Source organism: Typopeltis vanoorti, chromosome 5 (assembly GCF_054136105.1).
Source record: "Typopeltis vanoorti isolate ZY-2024b chromosome 5, IOZ_Tvanoo_1.0, whole genome shotgun sequence".
NCBI classification, from domain to species: Eukaryota; Metazoa; Arthropoda; class Arachnida; order Uropygi; family Thelyphonidae; genus Typopeltis; species Typopeltis vanoorti.
Window position 1 is genome coordinate 50,368,091 of NC_143553.1, and position 12,570 is coordinate 50,380,660.

Genomic DNA, 12,570 nt, shown 5'->3' on the forward strand with positions numbered 1-12,570 from the left:
CTGGTCTCATATGGAGGTAGGGTTTTTTTTTTTTTTCACCTGGAAATTCTGGTTTTTTTTCGTCCCCCAGAACAGGCAAACCGGCCCCATGAACACAAGCATTACAGACATAGGACACACCGGGAGGCATTTCACCAACCACCTTGTCCTTGAGACGGGTGCAGTTGTGAAGTCCACAGCTAAAGAACCTCCATGATTCGTGAAAAGCTCAAGACAAGAATCAGTTTATATCATAACACGATGATAGATGCATTGCACAACGAGGTTGCATACAACTGTATATTTGGATTTTGCTAAAGCCATTGAGAAATTGCCACATGACAAGCTGGTAATTAAACTGGAAGAGATGGAATTAGTGCAACTGGAGATTGGCTATCTGATAGGTATCAGGAAGTTATGTATGGGGAAGGGGAGTGATATCCCAGAAGAGGAAAGTTTCTATGGTGTGCCCCAAGGGTGTGTATATGGGGCTTTTTAATTTTTATGTAAATGATTGGGGAGATCTATGAGAAGAAGAATGGATGTTGTAGCTTTACAAATGGACTTTGAATATGAGTTGGGGCTGCCAGTTCAGTGTAACAAAGTGAAGGGTTTTAAAGTTGAGAAGCAAAGATGAGATTCAGAGTATAAGATTGGTAAGAATATCTTAGAGAAGGTGGAGGAGATGAGATATCCGGGGATGTTGGTGGATAGGGACTTGAACTTTTAGGGACATTTTGTTAAAGTGGTGAGGATAGCTTAGTGCTTTCTGGCAATGATACAGAAAACACTGACATACAGGCATAAGAATGTTATGATTCCATTGTATAAGGCTTTGATTAGGCTGCATATAGATTACTATTCACAGATTTAGTCGCTTGGTTTTCAGAAAGATGAAAGATGTTGGAAAGTATTCAGACAATTAACCAAGGTGGTTTCTGGTCTCTGGAATGCTTTAGTATGAAGATAGATTGCAGAGTCTAGTGGATGGAAGGAAAGGATGGGGGGGGGGGCATGATCAAAACATATCAAAACAAAACAAAAATATTACTAAATTAACATGGAGCAAATTTTTCATACAGTGGGTGGAGACAAAGGGAGAACAAAAGGTCATCCCTGGAAGCTGTGTAAGGAGGGTGTGACCCAGGGTTGGGGATTAGGTTTTTTTACATGGAGAGTGGCAGCCGGTTAGAATGCAGCCTGAAAGTGTATCGAATGTGGAGATAGTGAATGCATTCATATTCCAGTGTGATTTAGGACCTCCTGCACTGAGTCATTTGACTCCATGAAAGTCTGATAATAATTACTCATCTGGCACCTACCCAAGCGTGTGCTGGTAAATTTTAACCAACTAGCTTTCTAAAAAAAAAGCTAAAAAATGCAGTGGGTTTTCTCTTTGAGAATTGTACCTCCCCTTTCCCCAAAGTTATCATAAATTAAAAATGCTAAGAAGTTATATTCTTGGTTTAATCCTTTATCCAAGTGTAAGCAAACAAAGTTTGCACATGAATCACTTCATGACTGGGTTACTTGTATATAGAAGCTAATGACTTCACATCATTCGCCTTAGTATCCCATAATATAATGCACCTATCCTTAAGGACATGTATAATGCTTTGCATTATGGGAAGGACCACTATCCAGACCAGTTTCGACACCTTTATTGAGGTCTTGTGTGTACACCTTATTACTAAAATACTCTGGATTAGAGATAGATGTTGAATTTTTGGTATCTTCACTTCTGGGTCTGGCTCGCACTGATCAGATGTTAATAAAGGTTGAAACCGGTCTGGGTTTCGACCTTTATTATGCCTTTCGCATAATTCAAAGTATTATACATGTCCGTAAGGATATATGTGCATTACATTACATTACATTACAGGATACTAAGGCAATTGATGTGAAGTCATCAGCTTTTATATACATGTTATATTCTTCGTTTAATCCTTTATCCAAGCGTAAGCAAACAAAGTTTGCACATGAAGTGACTTCACATGTAAAGTGTGTTTGCTTACATTTGAATAAAGGATTAAACCAAGAATATAATACTTCTTGGCAATTTTAATTTGTAGTATAACCAAGTGGGAAAACTTTCAAATTCTGTTATCAGCAAACACACTTTATTTTGCCAGGATTGCTTATTGTTTGGATAATGGCTTTATTAGGTTCATGACAATTCTAGAAATGTAAAATCTCTACTTTTCTAGATGTTTACAACCTTTTGCTAGCAGAGGCGATCCCTACACAGACTGCCACATAGGGAAGGGGCGGGGGGGGAGTTGTTGAAATAAGTGTGCCCAGGCTGGATTTTCTGTGTCACCATATACAAGCCCAAATGCAACCAGCCATTGTTGACTGAAGTGCATAGCGCTCTATAGTTTATAGTTATAATTGATTTAACAGTTGGCTTATGCAAGCAAGCTAGCAGTCTCCAGCACATACGCCACAGCATCTACTCTATGTCATGGAAACAAGCCTACATTCAGCCATTCCCCAGAAAAAAAAGAAGAAGAAAATCCTCCACCTTTTTAGCATTAAGAGAGAGAGAGTAATCCTATTATTAGATTACACCTCAGCTCACTGTTTTCATACCTAGCCAATACACTAACCAGTTTCCCATCTGCTCTATTATTTTCGACCTTCTGCAGCAACTTACTTAAATTCCTTTCATAATCCTTTTTCTCATCTTCCAAGGTATGTGTTCTCACAATCAGAACTAATTCTGATATCTGATTATTCATTCCTTCTTGCAAAATCTCAGTTATCTCATTGCATCATTCAGAAAATGTGCCATATACACCCTTTAATTTCACCACAATGACAGCCTAATCTGCCTAAATACATACACCTCCTAAGCATAAAAAACTTATTGTTTAATACTGACCATATACAAATATTTTAACATTCTTTGCCTACCAGTTTCGCTACCAAACTGTCTAGCTTTTTCAAGCATTGACGGAAAAGTATAAAAAATACTAGTAAATGCAAATTGAAAGGAACATTAAAAACGTTGTAAACACTCTAGTAGCTAAGGTTGCACGTTCACGTGACAGAGACTGAGTGGACTTATTGTTCTTAATCATTATCACGCATGCGGGTTTGTTGTAAACGCATAATGTGATTGCTAGCTGTAGTTCAGATGGATTTAGAGAGAGAATGAGGTTTTTCCATGAACTGTTAAGAATAGTACCCTGGTTTCTGTTGAAGTTTCCACCAGTTTTTAACACTACTGTTGCTTCCTTGAATGAACGATGTCTATAATCGTCGTCTAAATATGGCATGGAGCTATTTTGCCACTATATTGTATGGTTAGATGTACAGAAATGATGTGCTAAGCCGGAAGAAATACTTCTGTTGTGGTTTACATCACCAACATGCTCTCTCTGTCTGATCTCCAAACTCTGTGAAGTTGTCTGATGTAGGCGAGATCACAGGAGCAAGGAATGTAATATACTCCTGATATTTGTAGAATGGCACCTTGTCTTTTGGTGATCCTAAAAAATGTTTGATGCTGGTGGTTGGTTTGAAGATCACTCTGATGTTGTGGGCTTTTAGTATGCTGGCTATTTGATAAGAAATTGACTTGATGAAGGGCATCACTACAGTAGAAATGTGCTGGGAGTTTGGTTCTTCTTGTCTGGGATTGTCACTGTACATGATGATGTTCGGAGGGTATCCATTTTGTGATAATGTTTTGGCTATTAGTGAGATTTCAGGCTGTGTATCCTCCTCTTATGATATAAACTTACGTGCTATATTTTTCAACATATGGACAAAGATCCCACCATAAAAAATCACAATGAAACAAACCAACTAATCCATAATTGCAACATTTGGCCAGAAGAGGTGAAGAGAAGAATAAAATCCTCACATCCCATTACTTCCAGACTATTTGGGACACCTAAAATACATAAAAAGGATACACCTCTCCACCCAATCGTTGATGGGAGATCATCCCCAACTTACCTTTTGGCTAAGCATATTGTAAACTTATTAAATAACAAAATAAGATCAACAGAATCCTATATCAAGAATAGTCAGCATTGTGTAAATAAACTCCAAGCCATTAAAATTGAACCAACAGACATACTAGCCAGTCTGGATATTGTGTCCCTCTTCACCAATGTACCAGTAGAAGAGGTAATAAACATCATTCAAGACCTCTTTCCTCTAGACATCACACAGATGTTTAAACACTGCCTTCAGTCTAATTTCTTCAAGGTTAATAACACCACATACCAACAATTAGAAGGCCTAGCAATGGGAAGTCCGCTATCACCATCTTGTGCAGACCTTTTCATGGAAAAACTCGAAAAAGAAATTCTCTCAACAATCTCCCCTAGACCATCTATATGGTGGAGATATGTTGACGATATTTTTATTATGTGGCAAGATAGCTTAGAAAACCTAAAATCGTTTGTGAATAAAATCAACTCCATACATAACAAGATAAAATTCACTATGGAAGTTGAAACAACAACCATCTGCATTTTCTAGACATCTTGATAAAAAGACAATCAAATAGTGTCAGTTTATCTATTTACAGAAATCCAACAGACACTGGAAGATACCTTCATTATACTTCTAACCATCACAAGACACACAAACTAAGCATTATCCATGTGTTGAAAAATAGAGCACGTAAGTTTATATCAGAAGAGGAGGATACACAGACCGAAATCTCACTAATAGCCAAAACATTATCACAAAATGGATACCCTCCGAACATCATCAAAAAATATATATACGGTGACAACCCCAGACAAGAAGAACCAAACTCCCAGCACATTTCTACTGTAGTGATTCCCTTCATCAAGTCAATTTCTTATCAAATAGCCAGAATACTAAAAGCCCACAACATTAGAGTGATCTTCAAACCAACCACCAGCATCAAACATTTTTTAGGCTCACCAAAAGACAAGGTGCCATTCTACAAATATCCAGGAGTATATTACATTCCTTGCTCCTGTGGTCTCGCCTACATCGGACAAACTTCACAGAGTTTGGAGATCAGACAGAGAGAGCATGTTGGTGATGTAAACCACAACAGAAGTATATTTCTTCTGGCTTGGAACATCATTTCTGTATGCCTAACCACGTGATAGAGTGGCAAAATAGCTCCATGCCATATTTAGATGACGATTATAGACATCGTTTATTCAAGGAAGCTGCAGTAGTGTTAAAAACTAGCAGAAACCTCAACAGAAACCAGGTACTATTCTTAACAGTTCATGGAAAAACCTTATGCTCTCTCTCTCTAAATCCATCTGAACAACAGCTAGCTAAGTAATCTCATTATGTGTTTACAACAAACACGCATGCGTGATAATGATTAAGAACAATAAGTCCACTCAGTCTCTGTCACGTGAACATGCAACCTTAGCTACTAGAGTGTTTACAACGTTTTTAATGTTCCTTTCAATTTGCATTTACTAGTATTTTTTATACTTTTCCGTCAATGCTTGAAAAAGCTAGACAGTTTGGTAGCGAAACTGGTAGGTAAAGAATGTTAAAATATTTGTATATGGTCAGTATTAAACAATAAGTTTTTTTATGCTTAACTTTCAAACGACCAAATATGTTTAATTTGAACATACACCTCCTATTCCATAGAATCCATACTTTCTATTCACTGAAGTTATTTCTTTCTTTCTTCAGTTGACCAGTTTCATTCTTCTGAAATTTCATTCACTTAATTTCACTATTCATTCACATTTGTTACTGGCATTTCTCTCTTTCTTCAAATGTTCCATTCTGTCATCAGAATTGTCATAAAATCATCATTAATTTTGTAGTTTATTTTTCATTTATTATTTACATATAAAATTTATTTACTGAATTCAAAATACTCAATTATATTATTATTTTGATTTGTTCAGGGAGAAAAATGTCCATGCTGATATTATTTTTATCCATGGGTTACTTGGAGGTGCATTTAAAACATGGCGCCAAAATGATGAAAGAAAGAAAGAAATTGAAATGAAATTAAAGAAACAGGAAATTATACCAAAAAAACAGTCTTTGCATCATGAACATGTACTATTTCAGCATAAGCAAATTGAAAATGCGTATCACTCTGGATCAGAATATATGGATGAAGCTTTTCCTATAGAAGATTACACACAATGTTGGCCTAAGGTTTGTGTAATCTTTAATGCTTTCTGTGATATATTTTATTTTAAAAATATTAATTTTGATGTGCTCACTACATACTGGAATTTAAACATTTTTCATCAATCACAGTAAGAAGAAATTGTTAATGAGCAATTCTCAGAAATGCTTGTGAAAACTAATAATTGTTTACGGAATGTTGACAGAGCTGTTGGATAGAATGGAACTGTTGACTGCTTTCTGAAGATCAGAAGGTGGAATGGGAGTACCTATACAACCTCATAACAAGCATATTAATCATCAGTTGTAGACTGTTCTTTATATATGCACAGTCTTGTCATAAATACTCTTACAACTTCCACACACCCCACAATGCACACAGAATTGCACAAGTCCATTTCCATTAGTGGCACTGTGCACAGCCAACATTTGCATGTGTATCAGTAGAGAGTTGTCTAGCTGTACAAGTTAACATGCAGCAGGGAGATTATGAGAACCGTGCAGCTATGATAACACTTACAACATTGGAATGCAGCTGCCTGTTATTTTCAACACCTAATAACATTCTGGATCAGTAGGATGTTTGTGTATCAGACTATTAACTGTTATAACAATACAGAAGATGTATCTGACTGCCAAAGAAAAGGTTGACTACTCCTCTACCATAATCCTGTGAGAATCCAGAAAGTGATTTTGCAAGAGATGAACCTTTCACGGAGAACAATGTAACATGCACTAATTGATGGCCTGGGGGTGTGAGTCTATTGTCGTTCTACTGGACATTTCGTAACACCACAGCTTATGTGACAGAGGGTGATAAAATCAAAGCACTTCTCTGGCAGTACATGAACAACAGATGCAAAGATAACCTCTTCACAGATGAGAAGATTTTCACCATTGAAGAAATGTTTAACCATCAAAACAATCAAGTATATGCCCTGGATGGTCGCACAGCATGTGCCATAGCATCCAGGATTCAGAGAGGTCATCGCCCTGTGTCATGATGGTTTGGTGGGGGGGGGTAATGTATCAGGTGGTATCCAAGTTGCATTTCTGCAAGAAGGGAGTCAAAAACCTCTGCCAAAGTGTATGAAAACACTGTGTTGAACCTGTGGTTATGGCCCTGAATAATACTTTGTTTCACAGTAGGCAGTGGACCTTCCAACAGGACTCAGCCCCTGCATAGAAGGCGAATGTGCCCGACCACATATTGCTATCTGATTGGCCATCTGGAAGTCCCAATCTGAATCCATTGGACTTCAAATTGTGACCAGAGCTTGAGAGAGTAGCCTGCAGGAAATGACAGAAGGTGGATTTGGAGTGAGGAGTGGCAGTGTTTCTGTTGGATGTTGTGTTTCCCATCATCGATATGTGGCTTCACAGACTTTGGCTGTCCATGAAGGCAAAAAGGGGGGACATTTTGAACATTAAGTGCTGATATATACACACTATACATGTGGTTTGTCTATGCTGAAAGCTGTAAATGATTATATATATTTATATAATCATTTACATATTATATAATTATTTATTATACAATTATATATATAGATTATATTATATATATATAGCAGTCCCCAATTTTTGCAGCTCAGAGATTAAAAAACTGCTCCTGTGTGGAGAAAAACACATCAGTGTTGCATATGGACATGTAGTAAAGAGAAAGAAGGATCCTCTTGTCATGTATCTTGAACAGCTGGAGGTGTGCCTTTGGGGAAACAATGCATGGAAAATAGTACATATATAAGTAGATGGAATAAAATAGGAGAATGAGAAGCTGGTTCAATAAGTTTTAATCTGGACAGTAAATGGATGTTGCCTAGCAGCTATTTGTGTTCTTACAGATGTGAAGAATAATGTAAGTGATAGTGGCCAGTTCAACAGAACAGTGTCTGTGAAAATATGTATAGAAGAAGAAGCAGAAACACTAAGTCTACAAGAAAGTGATTGAAAAATGTTTGTAAGAGAGAGAAGTCATCAACTGTGTGATTAGGTTGCCTTCTTCTGGGTAGCTTCAGGAATTTTTAGAGAAGTTATTACTAGAAATTCAATCATCTAGAGCAGTGTCTCCCAAACTTTCAGTTTGGGAGACACTGCTCTAACTTCTAAACTGTCCCACTTAGCTTAGAAGTGCAAAACCAGGGAAACTAGAGATATTAGGGAGGATGCAATCAAGCATGTGCAGGCTACCTAGGATAAATGAGTGTATGTATGGAGGTTATGCAGTGCTGAATGTGATTACGCAGATTTCAGATTCGAATAGGTTCGTAATGACATTACGCAAGGGTAGTGTTTCTCAATCTTCCTAAGCCCAAGGACTAATAAAATGCTTAAAACAATTTTTTGTAATTTTTTTAAAAACCTATGTGGGATTACCAGCATTTGGAAAAAACTGTGGCATTTATAACATAATAAATCTAAAAGCATGTTTTGAATAAATATGGAAACATAATTAATTAAACTGGAAGTAAATGATTAAAAGTGTGTCATCATTGAACAAAGTTTTAATTTTTATTAAACAAATAAATAATATGATATAATTATGTTACTGCTTATTATTAATGAGATGGTTGAGTTTCTCGGCCTTTGCAGAGTTGCTGGATATCTGGCTCAATATTGGTTAACTTCAGTCGAAGATCAACACACACACACACACTAAGACAATTTCTGTATTTTGTTTTTATTTGAAGGGCTGATTAAAATCCTTTCTCACAAAAATAGGTCGTAGAAAATTGCATGACGATTTTCAATGCTTCAGATAATTCAGGAAATTCACTTCTCACTGAAGGCAAGATCCAGAATCGAGCCAAACCAAGATCACGGAATTGCATTTTAAGCCCACTGTCACTTGAAAGCTCAATTAACTGTTATTTTTTAGATAACGAAAGGTTGTTCTCTTGACTATAATCCTGAAATGGATTGTGAATCCACAGAATTTTCTTATAAAAGTTATTCAGAAAATATGTTTTTCAAAATTCTGTTTCAGAGTTACAAACCCTTTCCAGAAATTCAGAATCAACAAAAATATCATTTTCCACTAAAAAGGATTCCAATGTTGGAAAAGACGCAAATTGTCTGTCTTTTACATAACTAATCCATGACACCAGTTTTTTCTCGAATGGCTTTATTTTGTCGTAGGCATGAAGAACAGTTAAAGAATTTCTCTGAAGGAAGAGATTTGGTTCATTTAATTTCGAAAATATGTCTGAAAGATAGGATAGTGTTGATAAGCATGCTTCGTCAACAAGGAGTGATGCAAAATCAGAATTACATTCATTTACAAACAGTAAAAACTTCATGCCTTAATTGAAATAATCTTGTTAGTACTTTGCCCCTGGAAAGCCAGAGAATTTCAGAATGAAGCAAAAGTTGTATATATTCACTGCCCATTTTCATCGCAGAGTACTGAAAATAATCTGTTATTTAATGGTCAAGCCTTAATAAAATTAACTAGCTTTATCGTGTTGTATAGCACAGTTTTAAATTCTGGTGGCATTCCTTTGGAGGCTAACACTTCCTATGTATGAAAAAACAATGTACCCAATTCATATCCGGCACAAGCTCCATCCATGCATTTTTCCCACTGGATCTCTTTGTGTATTATTGTATTATGTAATTATTGAGAGTGTGAAATATTTCTTCTCCAGTTGTTCGGGATGACAAAGTTCTACAAAACAGAATATCGTCATGAATGTTGTTATCATGTGCATATCTTACATAACATGTTAACTGTGCATCATTTGTAACATCAGTAGTCTTGTCTATATAAGGACTCTTCTTAACTCTTTTGATTAACTGAGATTCTATGTCACCTGCCATATCATTAATTCTGCGACTGAACAGTGTCATTTGAAAGAGGAATCAAATCAACATCTTTTAGTAACTTGTTGCCAAACATAGTTTTTACCACATATTTTATAGCTGGAAGTAGTAAATTTTATCTGATAAAATGAGGTTTCCCTGTTTTCGCTATGCGCAAACTTTAGAGATATGATGCTTCCAGTGCCTTGTTATTAATTGAACCCATGGCCGAAACTATATCTTTCCCATGATTTAGTGTCGCTGAAAAAAATTCAGTTGGCTTATTTTTTACATCACAATGTTTAGTTTCTAAATGTCGTTGGAGTTTCGCATGAAGTTGAAGGAGTGCATAGGTTTTATGCACTCCTTCAACAACACTTCATAACACAAAACACATTGAAGATTCTGTTCACTTTCATCTCCACACCAAGTAAACCCGAATTCCAAATATGAACTGTTATATTTCCTACAGTAATTTTTCTTTGAACTGCTTGTTTCTTCTACTTTAATAGTATCAGATTTACTCACTGTTACAACACGTGTATCACAATTAGAGTTAGCATCACCTGTTTCATTTGCTTTCCTTTTCAAAGTCCTAGTTTAAGACACTTCCATTATTAAAAAGCATTTCCAAACAATATATAAATACTGAGGTTAACTCACAACACACTTTGTCCACGTATCACTTAGCATTTCTGAAGATAGATTGAGTCTTGGTTGAAGGAGGAAAACCTTCAATAATAAAAACAATAAACAAAAGCAATTGAAATGTGGATAACACATGTTTACTTCAAATGTGATATTGTTGTTCACTTTACCTCCTCTTTCATTATTCGTCATTCTGCCACTATTTGTTTTTTTTTTTAAGTATCCATTTTATTTCAATAATTTTTACTTATTCAATTTTAATTTGTTTTGTTCAGGTAATTAAAAAATATTTATTTATTTATTTAATTTAAATCTACCTGCAGACCACCTGTCCCATCATAGTGGACCAGGTTGAGAAATACTGCACAAGGATAATTGTGGGTACAAGAGGATGTTGAAATGCACGTACACGAATGCCAGAAGTATCAGGAATGAGGGAAAGGAGTTTTTGGCATTGGTCAGCTTGACTTGGCCAAAAATTATAGGCATCAGTAAGACCTAGTTGATAGAAAATGATATAGTTCCAAGAATTGAATGCAAAGAGTATTGTATTTTCAGGGAGGATAGAGGGAATAGGACAGGAGGTGGGTTATTACTGATGATAGCTGAAGAACTGCAACCAACAAAATTAAAAGTTAAAGAGGATTTTTGGTCTGGAGGAGATGGTTCATTTGAGGCCATCTGTTATGATATAGAGGTCGATCAGACCAAATACAGGATAATTCTAAATTATTGTCAGAGTTTCCATGGCCTATAACTTTCAAACTGGAAACTATAAAATAAAACTGCTTACAGAATATGAGAGTGTAACTCAAAAAGTTTTATTTGGCAATGCATTGATGTCTGGGAGATAATATGACGGCATACTTCAAAATGGCGACTCTTCAAGAAAAAGCAGTGCATACTTCGGTTTTTTGAAACAAAGTCCCTAATCACAATAGAGATTAGGGACTTTGTATGGAAGTATGGAAAACATCCACCTTCAGATAACGTACTATCCAACATTGGTTAAATCAATTTCAAGAGACTGGTAGGGTTCCACACCAAAAAGGAGCAGGAAGACATCACTTTTCAGGAAGATGTTGATCAAATCCAGGAAGCATTTTATCAAAGTTCACAAAAGTCAACTAGATGAGCTTCTTTATAGTTAGGTATACCACAAACAACTGTTTGGAGAGTTGTTCACAACTGCCTTCAACACTTGCCTACAAACTATTGATTGTGCAGAATTTATAGCTGTACAATAAACCCTGCTATTTCCAATTTGCCCAAGGCATTAAGATATAATCATTTCCTAGTGCAGTTTCACTCCATTAAACTTTTATCATGAGTTTTTCCGAGCACTTAAGCCTTAACACATGGAAAGTAAGAATAAAAACAAGTAATTATTTGAATTCATATTTAAAATGAAACCTTTATTAGAATAATTTTGACAAAAAAGTATTAAAAAATAGTTATTCTTAGAACAAAATATAATACTGTTTGGAAAGAAGTCAATGGACACCGCCATGAACAAGGTGCATCGTGCCAAGTATTGATTCATGTGTTTTTAGCTGATATAAATTGGAGAAATATGATGCCCCAAGACAGTGCAGCCGAGTGTGGGTGAAATGGCTGTGAAAAGGGAACTGACAGAGTTTGAAAGAGGCATTGCAATAGAATGTTATGTTGCAGGACTATCTGTTCAGCAAATTGCTAAAAAATTGGGCCATTTCAGATCAGTCAATGATACCATACTGAGATGGAAGCACAGGGAGTCAGCTGTAAATACTGCCCGCAGTGGACGAGCGACCACGCTCATCAAACATGGCTGTAGGGTGCTACGAAGGATAATATGTAAAAACTATCATTCATTGGCCAACACGCTAAATGCAAAGTTCAGGGCATCAACTGGAACACAAATCCACACAAAAACTTTCAGAACTGAGGCTCATAACATGGATTTCCATGGTTGGACTGCAGTATGCAAGCTCCACATTACCTGAACCAACATACATTGTCATCTTCAGTGGTGCAAAGAGCATGCACAGT

At 36.2% G+C, this 12,570-nt stretch overlaps 1 protein-coding gene across 2 annotated transcripts in view; it reads left to right on the top strand.

Annotated features, from left to right (window-relative positions):
• The window catches only part of LOC150106396 (protein SERAC1-like), a 281,390-nt gene that overhangs the window by 168,157 nt on the left and 100,663 nt on the right, over positions 1-12,570 (top strand). For both annotated transcript variants that reach the window (XM_090393115.1, XM_090393116.1), the window contains one exon: positions 5,859-6,117. In XM_090393115.1, coding sequence (XP_090249241.1) covers positions 5,859-6,117 — 259 coding nt within the window. The remainder of the gene's footprint in view (positions 1-5,858; positions 6,118-12,570) is intronic.